The sequence below is a fragment of the Carassius auratus genome, unplaced genomic scaffold (assembly GCF_003368295.1).
Source record: "Carassius auratus strain Wakin unplaced genomic scaffold, ASM336829v1 scaf_tig00029980, whole genome shotgun sequence".
Taxonomy (NCBI): domain Eukaryota; kingdom Metazoa; phylum Chordata; class Actinopteri; order Cypriniformes; family Cyprinidae; genus Carassius; species Carassius auratus.
In genome coordinates, this window is record NW_020525816.1 from 1 (window position 1) to 22,376 (window position 22,376).

Sequence of the window (22,376 nt, forward strand, 5' to 3'; positions counted from 1 at the left end):
ATGTCTTTGTTTGTCTGCTCATCCACAGACTCAGACGGCACCCCAGGAGAGTGACATTCACCACAGAACTGCACCCCACATGCACAGAGTGGAAGCCTGCACCAGTCACCCTCCGGGGCACTTACCAGCTGTACAGGGTGTGTGTTCTCATTCACCCTGCGACAAGCATGCAATGATTAATCCTATAATATATCAAAAAACAAACCAACAAAAAAACTAAAAATGGTGCTTCTGAGAACAACTGAGAAAGTTAGTTCCAAAAGAGTGACCAGTGGGAAGACTGAGTCTGGAGCCCTGAATTGCCCACCTCCCTTTCAATGATCAAGCATCCTCTCAGCGCCTGCGTGCAAAATCCTCTGGCAGCACCTCTGCTCACAGCACTATAACATTAATTCTGGGGAATGTTTTGAAATTCTAGTGAAGGAAAAATCATACTTTTTCTGTTATCTCTTCTTTTAAAAAAATTGAAAATATAGGGAGTGATGAGTGGTGCAGGACCAGGAGCCGTGGGAATGGGGGACTCCCATCGGCTGCCCCAAACCTGGACAGCCATCACCATCCACTGGGCGTGGCGTCCACTGAGGGCTATCCAGTGCTGCCGCCAGGCAATGTGGAAAAGTTCACTCAGCTGGTGGAGGGCTGAGCGGCAGTGTGTTTGGGAGCCGGAACAATTTTTTTTCTTTTCTCCCCTCTCTCATCTCTGTTGCTCCTCATCCTTCAGTCTCCTTTCATCTTGCTTCGTTTGTCTGTCCTTACCCCAGGTACCCACGCCCACCGTGACCAGTTCCCCCGGATGGGGAGGGGGGAGAAGAGCGCAGTGTCGGGAGTACACCCCGGCCTGCGAGGGGCGATGGGGGTATGTGATGATTGGAGCAGGGCCAAGAGCCTTGGGAATGGAGTGAGGCCGGTAGAGTTAGTTGGAAATGAGCGACACCTGCTACACTCACCAGTCTCGAGTCCCACGGACGAGATCGTAAGGATACAAAAGAGGAGCTACGACAGTGAAGGATGACCAGGCTTGGATTTTCTTTTGTGTTTTGGTTTAGTTTGTGCGCAGCAGTTGGCCATTTTGTGTTTATTTTATTGTTAAAGTTTTATTTGAATGTCCGCCAGTTCCCGCCTCCTTCTTCCCGTGACTACTAAGGTTTTTTATATTGGTACATAGCGCTTGAACAATTTTGCACTAAAAATGATGAAAACTTACTTCTGCTAATGTGCAGCTTGTTACAAAACCGAGTTCTGATTGGCCAATCACGTTATTCGTGACTTATCTCAAGAAGATCATTTTAACATTTAATTTCCATCATAAGTTTTACATAATACAATTTATTAAATCAAAGGGAATGGTGATGGGGGAAGGTTGTTTTACTGATGGGATGCTTTTTGCCATTTATTTCAACCAGGGGATGCCATCCACTCACATCCCCCCTCAATTCGAGCCCTGCAGGCGATAACAGCTCTAGATCTCACCCCAGCCTCGGTTTTTCAGCCAGTGACCAGTGCATTCTGTTGGACTCTGGGATCCTCCAGGACTCCATCCCTAAACACTTGTGCGAGTAGCTCAGAGAAGACAGACAGCCAAGGTCATTCTATGGATTCAGGTAACCCAATAATTCTTAATATTATACCAACTACGAGACTCAAGGTCCAAGAGTTTAGCAAGCACAGGTAGTTTCTAAGGTGAGCATGCACTCATCCTGCAAACAGTGACTTTAAAATCTGCAGAGAAAGCAGCCCGGTGATCCTCCAGAAGGATAACGATAGCTGCCATGCTAACATCTTTGCTGTCATCTCCGGAAAGATGCCACAATTTTCTGTTTCTTTTTTGCCTTGTTTTGCTGATTTAGCTTTCATAATTCGATACTGATATGTGCACACCAAATATTTGGCAGTGAAAAGGAAATAAGTTGTGGGATTTTAAGGAAGATATAGATTAAAAAAAGTTGCAAGAGCGAGACTCAACGCCTGTCTACACCATTTTACCAAACCAGAAGTCTCAGGTTTAGTTATTTTAGTACAAGAAGTTAAATTAAACAGAACTAAGGAATGTTGACTTGTCAGCTAGGTAGAATAATAGTTTAATTTGATTAGTTTTATATATATATATCTGTTTCCAAGAAGAGCTTTTTTAATCAGGCAAAACACTGATGATTTAGCATATTTTACCTGAAAATCGCTCCTGGTTTCCTGGTTCGATCATGTTTTTTTTAACATCATCATCATTTTGAGGAAGAACGGCACACATTCAAATTCTGTCCTGAAGAATCCCTCTGTCCTGTATCTGATTATTCATCCCTGAGAAACACTGGGACATTCATGACTATCAGCTGCATAAAAACAAGAAGAACAATATGTAAATTAACAGGGAAATAATTTTAATGTCACACACACACAGACACACGGTTGACTTTGGGCAATAAAGCAGGAAACACAGATCTGAATTAAGACCTAAACACAGAAGGGAGTTTTTCTGTCCAGGAAAAGCAAAGCTGGGAGGAGCAGAAGAGGAGAAATGATCGTGATATCAGTCTGTCCTGATAAAAGAAGAAACACAGTCGCTCCTGAATCACAGCATCTACAGGTAAGAAACTCTGAGATCATGATTACTGATAGTTTAACTTCACATTGATTATGATCTGACTGATTTAACGGTGTTCATATTTTATTATACTCAGCTGATCACAGGTTAACTAGTGAATGTCTGGATTTTGCACATTTTGTCTGTTGCTATCTGAACTTTTTCTGTTTAATTATATACAGCTTCTTTGAGAACATTTAAGAGAAAATAAACACAAAAATAAATCAACTTAAAAATAAACTTCATATACATCGATTGATACAAAGATTTCCTCACAATTAATTTCCCAATAAAACAAGTGTATCTTATGTTAAAATTATTATGTAAAAAAAAAAAAAAAAGTACAATTTAGTATTAAAAATTGTGTTTGCAGTAGTGTACTTACAGCAGCAGTGCAACACTCGATCTCACTGAGAGAGTTTGATTCTGGAGCTTTTAACAGCAGAAATGTGCCGCATAAAACAATAGACTGAAATAAATATTATAATTCTTAATGGTAAAAGACTAAATATCCTACGGTAAATACTTGTTAATTGGTTAAGAGTAAGTTAATATACAGTGACAAAATGTTGTAAATCTAATTTTTTGTCATTTTACAGTACTTTTCTTGTTAACTATATCACTTTATCTGTGTTTAAGGTGGTTGTCAGTGTTTGATAAAGGCAAAAACAGATTTTAGTACTTCAGCAGGTTGGTATATTAACATTATATGAGTTAATGAAATATTTACTTTGACTGTAAATTTAACTTAAATGATTTGTGTTTTTCTCTCAGAAATGGAGAGAATCACATGTATGTCTCTTCTGCTCACAGGTGAGTGAGTGCTTGACTAGTTCTAGTGTTGATAGTTAGTGTTAGTGCTGCTGACCGTGTTCAAGTGTGTTTGAATGAGTGTGTAATGTGTGTGTTGTTGAGGAGATTGAGTAAAATACTAAGATACTCCACTACTGTACTAGCACTTCTTGTCTTGAATGTGAATGTGTCTCTCCTCAGCTGTGGTCAGTTCTTCTGCACGAGCTCCGCGTCAGTATCACTTTGTGAATCAGAACCTGAGCTGGACTGAAGCTCAGAGTTACTGCAGAGAGAAATACACAGATCTGGTCACTATCAGTGACATACAAGAACAGAATGACATTGAACAGGCCATAAAGAGAGTGAACAGCAATGCTGACCGTGTCTGGATTGGACTGAGGAGCACAGACTCATGGATATGGTCTCTGAGTGACCCTGCCTTCTACAGAGGAAATGAGTCTCAGTACAGGAACTGGGGATCAAAACAACCAAATGGAGATGGAGACTGTATTTACATGGATTGTGTGAATGATCATAAAGGACAGTGGCATGATGTAGACTGTAGTAAAGAAATGTATTTCATCTGCTATAATGGTGAGTTCAGCTGTATGTTTCATATCTAATGAACTCTGAACTATTACTGAACCAAACTCACACTATCATCTTCTGTAGAGCTGCTTATAACTGAATCAAATTAGTTTCTGACAGTTTTTTTATTACTGCGATACTGCTTTAAAACAAACTGTATTTTGTATAATGTGCTACAAACTCTCAGAGAAATGTGCTAAAATACAATATTAAGTATTTTCACAGTAATAATAAAACACATTTTAATTTCGACTAATTACATTTGTGGATTTGTCTCTTTGTTCTTAATAAATTAAAACAGAAAGTTTTTTCTTTTATGTTTAAATTCTCAAATGATTTCTGTTTTAAAGGCAGCAGTAAAGGATTCATCATTGTACAGGAGCAAAAGAGCTGGACTGAAGCTCAGAAATACTGCAGAGAGAATCACACAGATCTGGCCAGCGTGAGGAATCAGACTGAGAATGAACAGATTCAGAAGATCATAGACCAAAACATAACTTCATGTAATAAAGATACTCAAGTCTGGATCGGTCTGCACAGACTCTGGGTTTGGTCAGATAACAGCACCTCCACATTCACACACTGGAAATCTAATAGACCCGCATCCAGAAACACTAATCAAGATGACTGTGCATTGATTGATTGCCAAGGAATATGGACAGATGAGGAGTGTTCAGAAAAGCATCCCTTTGTGTGTTATGATGGTGAGTGATCAATCCTCTGAGCTGCTGTACGTCTACATGTCAAACTACAGAAACTCTCTCATTATTACAGAAGAAGTTCAACGAACACACTATAACTTCACGTGTGTTTCTGACAGAGTTATTATCAGGGGTGGTAAAAGTACTCAAAAGTTATACTCACTAAAAGTAGATGTATCTAAATAAAAAATGACTCCAGTAAAAGTAGAAAGTCCTCCATTCAAACATCACTTGAGTAAAAGTACAAAAGTATCCGATTTAAAACATACTTAAGTACCGGAAGTAAAAAGTAAATATTCAAATTAACTGTAAATATCAATAATTAAGCAGATCAGTTGTTTTGGGAGTGATATGCAATGTTTTAATAGAACAAATGATGAGATTAGATACTGCAATTAAGAATTTGTTAGATTTACAATCAAAAGAGACATTGAAGAACCTTATCGCAGTATAGGGATTGAACTTTCAATAGACATGTTCCATAACATTATAGCTGCATCAAACAGAAGATGTGCAAGATACAAGGTAAGACCGTTTCAGAATATCAAAGAGGAAGAACCACCTCTTTAAAGAGTTAGTTCTCCCAAAAATTTAAATTATGTCAGTAATCGCTCACCCTCATGTTGTTCCAACCCTGTAAGACCTTCGTTCATCTTCGGAACACAAATTAAGATATATTTGATTAAATCTGAGAGCTGGATCACTCCTCCATAGGCTTCTACGGGAATGAAACTTGCTGGCCCAGAAAAGTTATTAAGAGATCGTTAATATAGTCCAAGTGACTAAAGTGGCTCAATCTTACTTTTATCAAGCGACGAGAATACTTTTTGTGCGCAAAACCCCCCAAAATAACAACTTTATTCCACTATTCATTTCCTTCTCTATGGGCCTAGAGTTTTTTCATGTAGTGTAATAGCGCTGCACGTCTGTGTTGCACATCACCATGTAGGATCACTACTGGCCGATGCTGGTCATGTGTGTGATGCATGTCTAGTCAGCTTTTCCAAGTCTACCTCCAACTGGATCATCCTTGACGAGCTTACTAGCTTGATTCTCTCCAGGATCAGCTTATGGTTTAATCACACACAACCCAAAGTCTGCCACCGTTAGCAGCAATATACGTTAGCTAACTTGACTAATGTTAGCTAGCTGTTTACAAGGCACGTTTCAATATGAAATCACTTGGCTAACAATAGTAACACAATTAATGTCAAGTCGCCTCAATATGATTTCTCTGATTCAAGGGTGCCATTGAGAAGTTACAACTGACTGGAATTTTACACAGTGATGTCACAGACACAACTAATCGATAATTAATTTTTTCTTGATTATTTTCATTATCGATTAGTTGTTGCAGCCCTAAAAAAATTCAGAACCCTGCTTCTAATTACAGGAGCGTATTTACTGATGAGATGCTCATGAAAATCGCATTAGATTTTTGTACAGGCCTACTGAAATTTCATTCACCCGTGGCAGGCAAAGAAGACATTTCAGTTGATAAGAATCTCCCTTGACTTCAGTGAATTCGAACATATCCTTGAGATATGGCCATGGGTGATCCCTGTCGGGAATCTCTGGATCACTGCGGGCAGCAAGAGCTGCACTATCACTTGGAACTAACTGCTGCATGAGCGTATGTTGGCAAAGAACTCGCGAAGTCGCGCATTCTTTTTTTCAAAAGAAAACCACGTTTTTCATTGGTTTGTAAAATCAGTGTAATAAATACTTGTGGGCATGGGGAAATGTATCGGAGTAAAAAGTAAACTTTGTCTTTAATATAGTAGTGGAGTAAGAGTGAAAGTAGATGCAAATAAAACATACTCAAGTAAAGTACAGATCCCCCAAAAAAATACTTAAGTAAAGTAACAAAGTATTTTTACTTTGTTACTTACCACCACTGGTTATTATAGATTTTATATTATAGATAATGTGATTTTGCTCATCACTTTCTCCCCTTCATGTTGTTCCAAACCTTGAAGACTTCAGTAAATCTTCAAAATACAAATTAAGAGATTTTTTAAAGAAACCTGAGAGATTTAAAAATCCAGGTAACCAAAACTTACAAGATCCAAACCAGTGGTGTCAAAAGTACTGGCATTCATTACTAAAGTAGAAGTATAGATACTAGGGTTTAAAAAGACTTTTGTAGAAGTTGAAGTATCAACTCAAGCTTTTTACTCAAGAAAAGTGTAAAAGTACTGGTTTAAAAAACTACTTAAAGTATTAAAGTAAAAGTAATGTAAGGGGAAAAATAGGTGCCTAAGACTTTTGCACAGTAGCTAGTGTATGTATAAAGTACGTATGATTAAATTAAGTATATTTAAATAAGTGTAATTAAATTATGTGTTCGTTCATATGTGTTAAGGGCTAGATTTTCACTGGAGGAAACAGCTGTGGTGTGATGAGTGGTGAACAGAGTGAAAACTTTACAGTAGATGAGAAAGCGACTGCTTCTTCGTGACCTTTGTAAACTGTATTTATGACATAGAACTGCACAGATACAGATATTCTAATAATCTATTGATAAACACACATCTTGTGTCCTCTGTCTCTGTTTGAGCTCACGCTGCTCCGCTGCGGTCTGCGGATTGAAGAGCGCGCTGAAAGACGGGAGGAGACCGGTCTGACGCCGGTTTCATTTGAAATTTAAGGGGACTGACTCTGAGGCGATTGGATACCAGTTCCATAGCCAAGCCTACTTTTAAGGAATATATTTTTTGATACACGAACCCAAAACTGTCTATGTCCTTGCTGGAGTGTGATGTGATTTGTGTCATGTGCAGGTGCGATGGATCGCGTACAAACCAATAGGGTGTCGGAATGGTATATGTTTATAATTCTCATCCAACCACAATCAAATTCACTCCATCCGGATGGCGCGATTTATCTGGATAGTTTTTTTTTTTTTTTTTTTTTGAATGATGACAAGCCAGAATGAAATAGCAGTAACGAAGCTATTTTTTAAATGTAAGGAGTAGAAAGTACAGATACTTGCGTGAAAACGTAAGGAGTAGAAGTAAAAACTCGGCTGAAAAATAATTATTCAAGTAAAGTATAGATACCCCAAATTTCTACTTAAGTACAGTAACAATGTATTTGTACTTCGTTACTTGACACCTCTGATCCAAACACATTATAAGGAGAATCCATGTGAATCAAGAGTTTTAAGTTGAATAATGACATTATTGAATCAGACAGTAGAGCTGTGAATACCTGATTTTAACTTGTTTGTGATTGATTAACTTGACACAGTTATTGAACCAAACTGAATCAACACTGAACTGGGCTGGGTTTCCCAATAATGTTTGATCTTAGCGCTTAAGAAAGTTTTCTACGAGTCATTTTACGATCGTTCATTATTGTTTCACATGCATTTCCCAAAAATGCACTTAACACATTTGCATGTAGCTGTGCTTTTAGTGCTACTTAGGAGTCGCTGTCCGTTTGTCAAGTGCTGAAATGTCACCTTATAGAATGGCTCGTAATTGTAGTACACAATCGTTTATTGATGTTAACCTAATGCTGCGTTCCAGACAGACAACTTGGATACAACTATAATACAATACAATATTGTGGCAGGGGGGGCGTGGTTTAGCGAAGTCTGCAGCGGGAGAGAGAATCAGGAGACGAGCGGTAAGTGAGTGGTTTGGGCAAAAATTATCATCACCTGTTTCTCGTTCTAGTAATTGGCGTGGAGAGAGTATAAAACGCCGGGAGAAACGGATGCAAGCGAGAGAGAGACGGACTGCTGACCCGAACCGGAAGGAGTGAACCGGAAGTTTGACGGAGCGTGTCAGAATAAGAGTCACCGTTTGGGTGTTTGTTATTTTCTTTGTTCTTTGTTTAGTTTTGGTTAAATAAATACGTCAGCAGTCCAGCCGACCCCTTTGTCCTCTTCCTTGCCACACGAACTTACTACACTGGTGCCGAAACCCGGGAAGGAAGAAGGACCGCCGCCGCCATGCAAAGCCCGTCCTCCACGCCGCTTGCGGATATCATCGCTTCCCTCGCGGTCCTGCACCAAGAACAACATCAGGCCCTGCTGGACCTGAGGACCGATCAGGAGAGACGATTCCAGGCCATCATTCAGGCCCAGCAGGAGGACCGCGAGAGGTTCCGGAGCTGGATGGATCGGGAGGTTCGCGCCGAGGCCGCCGGGCCGCCCGCCGCCCCCATGCACCTGCCGCTTCACAAGATGGGGGCCCAGGACGATCCGGAGGCCTTCCTGGAGCTCTTCGAAAAGTCGGCGGAGGCCTGCGGGTGGCCCCGCGAGCAGTGGCCGGTACGCCTAATACCCCTGCTCTCCGGTGAGGCCCAGGTGGCCGCGCAACAACTTCCGGTGGCGAACCTCCTGGTCTTCGACGACCTCAAGAGGGCCATTATCCAGCGGGTCGGCCGGTCGCCAGAGCAACATCGCCAGCGCTTCCGGTCCCTGGATTTGGGCGAGGCCGGCCGGCCCTTCGCGATGGCCCAACAGCTCCGGGACTCCTGCCGCAAGTGGCTACTGGCCGAGGGAAGTGACGTGGAGCATGTCGTCGACCTGGTGGTGCTGGAGCAGTTCATCGCTCGGCTTCCCAAGAAGACGGCCGAGTGGGTCCAGTGCCACCGCCCCACGTCGCTGGACTCGGCCATCCATCTGGCGGAGGACCACATGGTGGCGTGCCCAGGGGTCGGCGCACCCCCACCTGCTAACTCTCTCTCTCCTTCTCTCTCTCCCCCCTCTCTCTCTCGCCCTGTCCCTCTCCCTAGGTCCCGTCCACCCGGCCCTCCTCGTGTCCCGCCCCGGGGGCGGGGTGGGATCGACCATGGACACTTCGGGAGCCCAAGGGCCCCGCCCAGGGGGGCAGGGATTGTGCCTGCTGGGGGGGACAGTGCTTCCGTTTCTCCACTCTCTCCGCGCCAATTCTCCAATCCACTCCCTGCCACTGGGGCGGCGGGTAGGTCTGGGCTGGCCTGTTGGCGTTGCGGGGACCCGGAGCATTTCGTGGACAGGTGTCCAGCGATGGAGGTGGGGACAATGATCCGGGTCCCGGATGTCCCACAGGTCACCCCCGGTCAGGCTGGCCAGTACCAAATACCCGTGAGTATCAAGGGGGGTACATATCCGGCCTTGGTGGATTCGGGATGTAACCAAACCTCAATCCATCAAAGCCTGATTCAACCGGGGGCATTGGATACAAGCCGCGTGGTTAAGGTGCGGTGTGTACACGGGGATGTGGTGGAGTATCCGGTTGTCCCAATTAGCATTCATTTCCGGGGACAAAAGCATAGTGTAGAGGTGGCGGTTAGTCCCCACCTCCGGCATCCGGTAATTTTGGGAACGAATTGGCCCGCGTTTACGGTTTTATTGGGGTCGTTATGTGCGGATGCCTCTTGGGGAAATAAGGCACGGAAGGAGGCCGTGCGGGTACAGGTGGGAGAAACTGAGCCAGGGTCGCTGTGGTCTGCTTCAGGGGAACTGAACGAAATCGGGAGACTAATTCTCTCAGAGCGTGATGACTTTCCTCTGGAGCAGTCTCAGGATGAGACACTAAAACATGCGTTTCAACAGGTCCGCACCATCGATGGCCAGTCTCTCCAACCTGCCCTCCCGCTCTCCTATCCGTATTTTGCCATTTTAAAAGACCGGTTGTATAGAGTGACCCAAGACGCTCGGACAAAATTGAATACAACCCAATTGTTAATTCCAAAGAGCCGCCGGGAAATGCTTTTTCAGGCGGCTCATTCTAATCCTATGGCGGGCCATTTGGGACAGGCCGCAACACTAAATCGCCTCATGGCCCGCTTCTTTTGGCCGGGCATTCATGACAACGTGCGCAGGTGGTGCGCGTCTTGTCCGGAATGTTAATTGGTAAACCCACCGGCCGCCCCAAAAGCGCCTTTGCGCCCTCTTCCCTTAATGCAGGTCCCCTTCGAGAGAATTGGCATGGACCTCATCGGGCCATTAGAGCGATCGGCACGAGGACATCGCTTTGCATTAGTCATAGTTGATTATGCAGCACGATATCCTGAAGCGGTGGCCCTCCGCAACATTTCCGCTAAAAGTGTTGCGGATGCCCTGTTTCGTCTTATCTCCCGGGTGGGGGTTCCAAAAGAAATCCTCACCGATCAGGGCACGGCGTTTATGTCACGTACGCTACGCGAACTGTACGGATTGTTGGGCATTAAATCGATTCGAACTAGCGTCTATCACCCACAAACCGACGGCCTGGTCGAACGATTTAATCGCACACTTAAATCCATGATTCTTAAGTTCGTTCACGAAGACGCCAAAAATTGGGATAGGTGGCTAGAGCCCTTGTTATTTGCTGTGCGAGAGGTCCCACAAGCCTCCACGGGGTTTTCCCCCTTCGAGCTTCTCTATGGACGCCAGCCCCGGGGGGTGCTCGACGTACTGAGAGAAACTTGGGAGGAGGGACCGTCTCAGGGCAAAAACGAAATTCAGTATGTGCTGGACTTGAGAACAAAACTCCACACATTGGGGCGGCTATCCATGGAGAATTTGTTACAAGCCCAGGACCGCCAGAGCCAGCTGTATAACAGGGGAACTAGGTTACGCAAATTTGCACCGGGAGAGAAAGTACTTGTATTACTCCCAACGTCGAGCTCCAAATTAATGGCTAAGTGGCAGGGACCGTTTGAGGTCGCACGACAGGTCGGAGATCTCGATTATGAGGTAATACGGTCCGATAGGAACGGGTCCAGTCAGATATACCACCTCAACCTCCTTAAAAAATGGAATGAGGCGGAATCAGTGATGTTGGCAACGGTGATTGGCGGAGAGGATGATCTCGGGCCAGAGGCGAATATCAAACCCCAATCCCTCGCCCTGGCTCCAGGTGGAGACCACCTCTCGCCGTCCCAACTCACTGATGTAACGAAATTGCAGGCAGAGTTTGCCGACGTCTTCTCGCCCCTACCGGGCCATACTAACCTAATTCAGCACCATATCGAGACCGAGCCGGGCGTGGTAGTTCGCAGCCGGCCGTATCGTTTACCTGAGCACAAGAAACAAGTAGTTCAGGCTGAATTGGGCGCTATGCTTGACATGGGGGTAATAGAAGAATCTAATAGTAACTGGGCGAGCCCGATAGTTTTAGTTCCGAAAACGGACGGCTCAGTCCGATTCTGTGTAGATTACGGCAAGGTGAATGCTGTGTCGAAATTCGACGCGTATCCAATGCCGCGGGTTGACGAGTTGCTTGATCGGCTAGGCACGGCTCGCTTTTATTCGACATTGGACTTAACAAAGGGCTATTGGCAGATCCCCTTGTCTCCATTGTCCAGAGAAAAGACAGCTTTCACAACGCCGTTCGGATTACACCTATTTGTTACCCTTCCGTTTGGCTTGTTCGGGGCCCCAGCTACCTTCCAGCGCCTCATGGATCGGATTCTACGGCCCCATGCTGCATATGCTGCTGCCTACCTAGATGATATTATTATATTTAGTAATGACTGGCAGCGGCATATGCAGCATCTGAGGGCTGTCCTGAGGTCGCTGAGGGGAGCGGGGCTCACGGCCAACCCAAAGAAGTGTGCGATTGGGCGTGTGGAAGTAAGGTATCTGGGCTTCCACTTGGGGCATGGGCAGGTGCGTCCCCAAATTGATAAGACTGCCGCTATTGCGACCTGCCCACGACCCAAGACCAAAAAGGAGGTAAGACAGTTCTTGGGGCTGGCGGGATATTATAGACGGTTTATTCCTAATTATTCGGACCTCACCAGCCCTTTGACTGACCTTACTAAAAAGGAGGTACCAGATACGGTCCAGTGGACGGAGCCGTGTCAGCAGGCCTTTACTCAGGTCAAGGCTGCTCTGTGTGGCGGGCCGCTGTTACACTCTCCTGATTTTTCTCTCCCTTTTCTGTTGCAGACAGACGCATCGGACAGGGGGCTGGGGGCAGTCCTGTCCCAGGAGATAGAGGGGGAGGAACGGCCGGTGCTGTACATTGGCCGGAAGCTCTCGAAGAGAGAGGCTAAGTACAGCACCATCGAGAAAGAGTGCCTTGCCATCAGATGGGCCGTCCTCACCCTCCGCTATTATCTCCTGGGACGGGAGTTCACCCTCTGTTCGGACCACGCTCCGCTGCAGTGGCTCCACCGCATGAAGGATACCAACGCGCGGATCACTCGTTGGTATCTAGCTCTTCAGCCTTTTAAGTTCAAGGTGATCCACAGGCCGGGTGTTCAGATGGCGGTGGCCGACATCCTCTCCAGAAATGGGGGGGGGGGGGGCTGCAGGCCGGATGGCTCCCCGGCCTGAGTCGGGCGGTGGGGGTATGTGGCAGGGGGGGCGTGGTTTAGCGAAGTCTGCAGCGGGAGAGAGAATCAGGAGACGAGCGGTAAGTGAGTGGTTTGGGCAAAAATTATCATCACCTGTTTCTCGTTCTAGTAATTGGCGTGGAGAGAGTATAAAACGCCGGGAGAAACGGATGCAAGCGAGAGAGAGACGGACTGCTGACCCGAACCGGAAGGAGTGAACCGGAAGTTTGACGGAGCGTGTCAGAATAAGAGTCACCGTTTGGGTGTTTGTGATTTTCTTTGTTCTTTGTTTAGTTTTGGTTAAATAAATACGTCAGCAGTCCAGCCGACCCCTTTGTCCTCTTCCTTGCCACACGAACTTACTACAAATATTATATTATATAATTTTATATTATAGTGTATAATATTATACTTTACATAATAATATATAAAGTACTTTATGTACAGTATAGAGAGAGAGAGAGAGAGAGAGAGAGACGTTATTTGTGGTTCCAATAAAAGTCGTTGACGTTTTTTTTTTTTTTTTTTTATCTTTGAAGCATTTCCCATATTTGAAAAATAAAATAGGGCCCTTAGTGTTTGTGTCATGGAACGTTCTGCTACGCCCTCCTCTGGCGGCATCAGATCCCTCTCTCCTGAATATTAGGACTGCATTTCCCAGTGTCCCTCTCCCCAATCATCCCCGTCTAACCCTGCTTAATTATCTTGATTACCTTCTAGTATTTTCACCTGCACCTTGTGTTCTCCCCTTTATATTGACTGCTGTCCCCTTTGATATTTTGTGAAGTTTTGATTTACCCCTGGTCTTTATTGTTATTATCTTTGGTTATGATCTTTGATGAGAATATCTGAGTTCTCTACGAACATCTGCTTAAGTTCCCTTTCATTGCCAGCCTGAGTTTATGTCAGCTGTTCTCTGCTTACTCACCTGTATTAATAAACTGCTGCAGATGGATCTAACTGACTCCGCCGTTTCATCACAGAAAACTTCACCAACTCAAGAGTTTCGTCACCTCGCCAATGAGGTTTCATCCCAGGCTGCGGTGCTCGCTTCACATCAGCGGCAGCTGGTAAAACTAACCTCGCTCACAGAGGAACTTGTCAGGTCTGTTCAGTCACTAACCCCTCAGATTGCAGCTGCTAATCAGGCCGCAGATCCCACCGCACCTGTCCCTCCGCTGCCAGTCGTGAGTACGATCTCAAACAATCCAAGATTATCCCTACCTGAAAAGTATGACGGTTCACCCTCCACTTGCAAGGGATTTTGTTGCAGTGCGAGCTCTATCTAAGCCAGCAGGCTCCAGAACATCGCACCGATGAGGGCCGCATCTTTCTCATCTGTACCCTGCTTACTGGAAAAGCGCTGGAGTGGGCAACGGCACTATGGTCAGGAGGTCCTATGATGCTTTTGTCACCCTATTCAGGGAACTGTTTGAGCACCCAGCTGGAGGAAAGGATCCAGGGGAACTGTTACTCGCCCTGCGGCAAGGGAATTCCACTGCAGCGGATTACACTCTCTCCTTTCGTACGCTCGCCGCTCAGACCGGCTGGGGGGAGGATCCTCTCAAACTACTGTATCAGAAGGGGTAGAATGCGGAGCTGCAGGGGGAACTTGCTTATTGTGATGATGGAAAGACTCTCAGTCAGATCATGGAACTTGCCATCCGGCTCGATCATCTCATCCGGGCTTGCCGCACTCCAGTCAGGACCAGCCTGAGTTTCAACCCGGTATGCACCTCCGAGCCCGAGCCCATGCAGATCGGATACAACCAGCTCTCCGAGGCGGAACGTGAGAGGAGAAGACGCAATCGTTTATGCATGTACTGCGGTCAGGCTGGTCATTTCAGGGCTTCCTGCCCGGTGAAACCCACTTCTCGGAACCCCGTTGCGGTGAGTCCACGTTCACTCTCTTTCCAAGCTCTCATTGTGGAGATTTCGTTAATTATTAATGGGCAGGTTATAAAATCGAGGGCATTTATAGACTCGGGAGCTGCTGGAAATTTTACTGACGCAACCTTTGCAAAAACTCATCAAATCTCTCTCCGCTCTTGTGAACCCTCTGTGACAGTGACAGCTTTGAACGGGCGCCCCCTGGGGACAAGGGAGTGCCAATACATCACACCACCTCTCACCCTCAGCATCGGCTCGCAACATAGGGAGACCATCCAGTTCTACACTATTCATTCGCCACTTCATCCTATGATTCTGGGGTTTCCTTGGCTGGAGAGGCACAACCCGCAAATTTCCTGGTCTGAGAGGAGGATTACCCAGTGGTCTTCGTCGTGTCTGAATAAATGCACGCTCTCCAGGGTCCTGAATTGAGTGCCAGCCCCTCCGTGGACGTTAATCTACAGGAAATCCCTGCTGTTTACCATGACCTTGCCCAAGCATTCAGCGAGCCAGTGTTAATTTCGTTGACTAAATATTTTCATCATTATTTTCGTCACAAATATATTTCTGTGGACGAAAACGAAACGAAAACTAAAAAAGAAGGCACTGATGGAGACTAAAATTATGACTAAATTGATTGACATTATCGTCAACGAATAAAGGACGAGACGAAAATAGACTGTGACGAAAATCAAATCAGCAGACGGGAGAGATGCGAGGAATGAACAAAAGAACCGGCAAAACAGAACCGGCAAAACGGAACAGGCGAGACTGCATGAGAGAGGAGAACCAATCCGAGCCTGACTTATTGAGACGTGAAGCGAAGGTTTTCAGTTTTTAAATGAGCTCCCGGGAAGTCGGCATTCGAAGAGGTGTTGTCTAAAAGAGCGACAAAATGTCCACAGCTCACTTCACGTTTGACGACGAACAAAACAAAACAAAGTGTAAAGCACGCGGAGCGCTCATTCATGACAAGAACACAACCAATTTGAAAAGACATTTACAGACGAGCCACCCGGACATTTTCTCAAATGTAATTTCACAACGATGTTCTTTTGTTTATTGAGCTAAGAAAAACTGGAAGACTGCAGTGCGTAGATGTTGTAGCATTAAATATTACGAACTGAAAAGTACTGTAAAATAGCCCCTTCTTCAAGTTAGATGAGAGCACAATACTAATACGTAATATCATGATAAATACATTTGATTAATACTAATGTTTAGTATATTTTATAATGTTCTACTTGTTGACAATATCACAAATATTTCTATATTAGTCATGTGAAACGTGAATGTTCACATCCTATCATTATACATACTAATCTAGCAATATTGTAGTATTTAAAACATACAATATTGCTAGACAAATGAATACCTTATAAAATATTGTTACTTTTTTATCCACCCAACTTATTAAATATTTACTTTAAATGTATGCACTTATTGTTCAGCTCAGCTGTAAGCTTTAAGGTCCTGGACCTAACTTTATTTTTCTTTTATTGATGGTCAATTGGCAGCTAGTTATTGTTTACATTATCATGACAGTGTTTGTTGCTGCAAAAAAGCTTTTGAATTGAAATAAAGACACAGTTGTGTTGAAATAATGTTGAATTTGTGTTTTATATATTTTGGTTAAGTTTGTTTCCTATACCAGCTGTAAAAAATTGTCTAGTAAATCTGTTATTGATTTTAGTCTTATTTTAGTCGACTAAAATACCAAGCAATTTTAGTCGACTAAAATAAGACTAAAATTAAAAAAAATCAGATGACTAAAACTTGACTAAAACTAAAAAGAATTATAGTCAAAAGACTAAGACTAAAACTAAATTAAAATTTCGTGTCAAAATTAACACTGCAGCGAGCGTGAAGCCGCACACTTACCTCCCCATCGTGCTGTTGACTGTGCTATTGAGCTCCTGCCGGGTACCATGCCACCACGTGGTCGTGTATACCCCCTATCTCAGCCAGAGACCGAGGCCATGAATTTGTATATAGAGGAACAGCTTGCCAAAGGCTTCATTACCCCCTCAACATCTCCTGCTTCTGCCGGTTTCTTTTTTGTCAAGAAGAAGGATGGGGGTCTCCGACCGTGCATAGACTAGCGGGGTCTCAATGAGATAACGGTCAAATACCGGTATCCTCTGCCTGTGGTCCCAGCTGCTCTTGAAATGCTCTGCACGGCCCGATATTTCACAAAGCTCGACCTACGAAATGCTTACAACCTTATTAGTATTCGGGAGGGTGATGAGTGGAAGACGGCGTTTTCTACAACCACCGGCCATTATCAATATCGGGTCATGCCGTTCTGCCTTTCCAACAGTCCTTCAGTTTTTCAAGCGTTTGTCAAAGAGATCTTCAGAGACCTGCTCAATCGGAGTGTAATTGTACATATTGACGACATCCTGATTTATTCAGACAACCTTGAAACGCACGTTCAGGATGTGCGAACTGTTCTCAAACGCCTCATCGAGCACCAGTTGTATGCCAACATACAGAAATGCGAATTTCATCAGAAGCGGATCTCGTTCTCGGGTTACATCATCGGCGCAGACGGAGTTGTGATGGATGACAAAAAGGTACAAGCGGCGGTTAACTGGCCTCGTCCGACGTCAGTAAAAGTGCTACAGCGCTTCTTGGGCTTCGCAAACTTTTACCGCCGATTCATTCGAAATTTCAGCATGATTGTGGCTCCTCTCACTTCTTTACTCCAAGGAGGAGGAGGACGTTTCCGCTGGTCATCGGAATGCACTGCGGCATTTGAGAGTTTAAAGAAGAGATTCACCACATCACCAATTCTCCATCACCCAGATCCTGAGAGAGAGTTTATTGTGGAAGTGGATGCTTCTAACACGGGCGTGGGTGCCATTCTGTCACAACGTCATGGTAGTCCAGCAAAAATGTACCCCTGCGCATTTTATTCCCGTAAACTCAATGCAGCAGAGCGCAACTATGATGTGGGCGATCGAGAACTTCTGGCGATGAAGGCTGCCTTTGAAGAGTGGAGGCACTGGCTGGAGGGGGCGTGTCATCCTTTCACTATGCTTACGGACCACAGAAATCTGGAGTATCTCAAATCCGCCAAATGTCTGAATGCTCGCCAGGTGCGCTGGTCTCTCTTCTTCTCCCGATTTAATTTCAGAGTCACTTTCAGACCAGGTTCTAAGAACGGCAAGGCGGATGCTCTCTCACGCCAGTTCGACAGTAAGGACGAGTGTTCTGAACCAGTTCCCATTCTGCCCTCATCTCTCATTGTCGCACCAGTACAGTGTGATATAATCACGGAGGTTTCTACAGCTCAGCAAAAACAGCCCGTACCAGTGTCCGGGGGACCGCCTCTTTGTTCCTCCCGAGCTCCGCGACCGTGTCCTCCAATGGGTTCATTGCACTCCCACCGCGGGGCATCCAGGTATCACGGCCACCACTCAGCTAGTCTCCAATCGCTTCTGGTGGCCTTCCCTTCGAGCTGACGTGATCAAGTTTGTTCATCAGTGTTCCACCTGTAACATGGTCAAGTCTTCTCACCTGAAACCAGCTGGTCTCTTACAGCCTCTGCCGGTACCGCAACGCCCTTGGTCCCATATCGCTGTGGATTTTGTCACGGACCTTCCTCAGTCCCAGGGTTTCAACACCATCTTCTCGGTAATAAACCGGTTTTTCAAAATCATGCCGTTTCATCCCTTTGTCTGGTCTTCCCACAGCCTTACAGACCGCCGAGGCCCTCCTCAATTATGTGTTTCGGCTTTTTGGCCTTCCTGAGGACATTGTAACTGACCGAGGCCCTCAGTTTACTTCTCGTGTATGGAGGGAACTTTGCTCAAAGCTCAATATTAATTTAAGCCTCACCTCGGGCTACCATCCTCAGGCCAACGGGCAGGTTGAGAGGTTGAATCAGGACCTAACTTGTTTCCTACGGACCTATTGCCATCAAAATCAGCAGGAGTGGAGTCGTTTCCTTGTATGGGCTGAATACGCGCAGAATTCTTTAGTTAGGCACGCCTCTGGACTGACACCGTTTCAGTGTGTCCTGGGATTTCAGCCTCCGCTCTTCCCGTGGGCGGGCGAGCCCTCCGATCTCCCGGCAGTAGATTCCTGGCTTCGGCGCAGCGAGGCCACTTGGGATGCTGCTCATGTGCATTTACAGCGGGCCATTCGCAAATATCAGCACTACGCGGATCGGAGGCGACGCGGGGGTCCCTGGTACCATCCCGGCCAGTGGGTGTGGCTTTCAGCCCGAGATCTCCGTCTCAAACTACCCAGCAAGAAATTATCCCCTCGCTTCATTGGTCCTTTCAAGATTCTGCACCAGATCACCCCGGTCTCATTTAGGTTGGCTCTTCCCTCTCATTACAAAATCTCACCTACCTTTCATGTGTCTCTTCTCAGACCCGCAGTCACCCCCAGGAGAGAGGAGGGCCAAGAGGGGAACACATACGTGCAGAATCCTCCCATTGAGGTTGGCGGTGCGGAGGCCTACCGGGTGCGAGCAGTACTGGACTCCAGACGAGGTGGTGGGGCTTTACAGTACCTTATTGACTGGGAGGGGTACGGTCCAGAGGAACGGTCCTGGGTCAGGTCGCAGGACATTCTGGACCCCCTCTCTACTTACCAGCTTTCATCATGACCATCCTGACCGACCTGCTCCCAGACCCCGAGGAAGACCCCACCGACGTTCTGGTCCTCGCTTCCAGAGCCGCTCGCAGGGGAGGGGCTATGTCATGGAACGTTCTGCTATGCCCTCCTCTGGCGGCATCAGATCGCTCTCTCCTGAATATTAGGACTGCATTTCCCAGTGTCCCTCTCCCCAATCATCCCCGTCTAACCCTGCTTAATTATCTTGATTACCTTCTAGTATTTTCACCTGCACCTTGTGTTCTCCCCTTTATATTAACTGCTGTCCCCTTTGATATTTTGTGAAGTTTTGATTTACCCCTGGTCTGTATTGTTATTATCTCTGGTCCTTGTAACCCGATTGATGAGATTATGTGAGTTCTCTACGAACGTCTGCTTAAGTTCCCTTTCATTGCCAGCCTGAGTTTATGTCAGCTGTTCTCTGCTTACTCACCTGTATTAATAAACTGCTGCAGATGGATCTAACTGACTCCGCCGTTTCATCACAGTTTGATTCATATGGATTTGGTTTTTGACGCCTTTATTACTTGGATCTGGATCTTCTAAATTCTGGACTTTCAATGGAGGAACAGAAACATCTCCGGCTTCATTAATGATATCTTCATGCTTTTCATCTCTATTTTGAAGATTAACCAAAGTCTTAACGGTCTGGAACCTCGTGAGAAAGACTTTTCATTTTTCATTTTTAGGTGAACTATCCCTTAAAATATATATGGTTCAAGTAAGATTTCTCATTGTCATTTAGTTTTTCTTGATGTACTAAAATAACTAAAACTAAAAACATAATAATAATAATAATAATAATAATAATAATAATAATAATAATACAGTATATATAAAATATACAAATTAATTTTAAAAAAATCAAAATATTGATAAAAACTATATTAATATCTCAATAATACTAAAATATTACTGGCTCCTGTATTTCAAAGTTAAATGTTTTGTATCCTGATTTTCTTTCCAGAGAAGCTGGTTCTGGTCCGAGAGAATAAGACGTGGACTGAAGCTCTGAGACGCTGCAGAGATATGAACATGGACCTGGTGTTGGTGGATTCGGAGCAGATGCAGCAGCGGGTGATGAATGTGACCTCGAGTGCCTCCTCTGATCACGTGTGGCTGGGTCTGCGTCACTCCTGCACAATGGGGATCTGGTTCTGGGTCAACGGTCAGACCATGTGCTACGATCAGTGGGCTTCTGATTATGACAGCGGACTGGACGATTGTGATAAGACGGTGAGATCCGGAGCCATTCAGACCCATGATAATCACTGGATCAGCCTTCCGGAAACTGAAGAAATCAACTTCATCTGCACCAAGTACATGTGATCCAGATTACACAATCAGATTACTAATATTCATGCATATAAAATACGGTATAAATATAAAATGCCAAAAATACAATTCCTGGTTACTTTTAATTGATGACAAATTAACAAAATGAAACTAAATTGTTCAAGTAATCAGAAAGTACTCAGAATACATTACTTAATTTTTATTTGTGTAGTTTTCGTAAAGCAAATTGTAACCAGTAACAGATATAATATAATATAATATAATATAATATAATATACCCTCTGTGTGTCAGTCAAATAACAGATTATGAAGATTCATTCAAGCCATTTGGGCTCAATTCAAGTAGAATCAGTTCAGTTCCAGTTAATCAGTAAAGCAATTTTTCATAATATCTGTTCACAGAACATGTATATTTCATCGTTAGATTTGGGAAGTTTTCTGTTCTCAGACTCTTTTAATGTCTTTTCATGTCTATTTGAACTTCTGTCATGTTTTCATTTGTTTAAGGTCAGTTACTGTATATGATTCAGTTTCATGACTCATGAGGTGATGGGGACAAACATTTACTGTGGGTTTTGTTTTTTCAGTTTGCTTTATTATTGTGTTTTATTGCGTAATATTAAGTACTAAGCACTTACATTTACTTTTCTGGAACTGATATGTTCTGCAAACTGCATCAAAAAAAAGTCTTCTGTATTTTATCCTCTGTTTTAGCTAGTTTCCTGAAGAGTTCCTAAATGGACAATATATGGAAGATGCTTTTATGTATTTGTCATGTTTAGTTTTGTTTTCATGGACTTTTAGTTTGCATCTCATTGTTTCCTTGGTCGTCATGGTTTCTAAGTATGCGCTCATTTGTCACCATAGTTACTGATTATGTTGCTCACCTGTGTTTTATTTCTTTCTTTCATTACTGTGTATTTATACTCCTCACACTCTGCATTATTGACTCTTAACATTTTTGGCTCAATAACAAATTGTGTCTGATGTTGTTTTGTGTAAAATTATCTAAAATGAATACATGTAAGGATAAACATATAAAATTAATTATATTATATAATGATAAATATTGATTGAGTGACTTAATGGAATCTTTGCATCATATTTGAACATCAGCAGCAGCATTTAAATGAAGGGATGAAGGTTAAAATGTGATTACAATAGTGCTTATTGATACTTATTGAAATGTTGCCAAATTAAAGGATCTACACATACACTGAAAAAAAATATTCATTGAATTTACTAAAAAAATATATTTTAAGAGGTTGCAATCAATTTTGAACTACATTTTGAAACACATTTTGCTGAAAGTTAATCAACTAAATTAATTAATTTAATTATAGCTAAAACAAATATAGTAAATTCAATGAATACTTTTTTTTCAGTGTACATACAATGCTGCTAAAAAAAACCTTAGAAACAATTTTAAAACAAAAATTAAAAAGGATTTAATTATATATAAAATTATCAAAACAAATGGTATTTAACCCTTGTGGGTTGTTGGGGACGTTTTCATACACTAGGGGGTAAAGTTGAGTCTTATTTTGGCCACAACTTGAAATTTTTCTAAAACTCAAAGGTACACTGTGGGCAAATTAATTTCCCTTTCGGGATGTTCATGGATGAAAACATCCACTAAA

The 22,376-nt window shown here is 44.0% G+C and overlaps 1 protein-coding gene across 1 annotated transcript; it reads left to right on the plus strand.

The window, feature by feature from the left end:
• Window positions 1-3,221: 3,221 nt before the first annotated feature.
• LOC113079969 (macrophage mannose receptor 1-like) lies at window positions 3,222-20,906 on the plus strand. The gene is made up of 5 exons (XM_026252214.1): window positions 3,222-3,268; window positions 3,353-3,391; window positions 3,572-3,964; window positions 4,309-4,662; window positions 20,408-20,906. Exons 2-5 carry the CDS (start codon window positions 3,355-3,357, stop codon window positions 20,767-20,769), a joined length of 1,146 nt encoding a protein of 381 aa, XP_026107999.1. The 5' UTR covers window positions 3,222-3,268; window positions 3,353-3,354; the 3' UTR covers window positions 20,770-20,906.
• The last annotated feature ends 1,470 nt before the right edge of the window (window positions 20,907-22,376 follow it).

What these genes read in the sequence shown, in the direction of transcription:
- LOC113079969 (XM_026252214.1), top strand. Translation starts at nt 3,355, where the DNA reads ATGGAGAGAATCACATGTATGTCTCTTCTGCTCACAG. An exon ending in GTATTTCATCTGCTATAATG is followed by an intron (nt 3,965 to 4,308) that starts GTGAGTTCAGCT and finishes TCTGTTTTAAAG; the next exon opens with GCAGCAGTAAAGGATTCATC. An exon ending in TCCCTTTGTGTGTTATGATG is followed by an intron (nt 4,663 to 20,407) that starts GTGAGTGATCAA and finishes TTTTCTTTCCAG; the next exon opens with AGAAGCTGGTTCTGGTCCGA.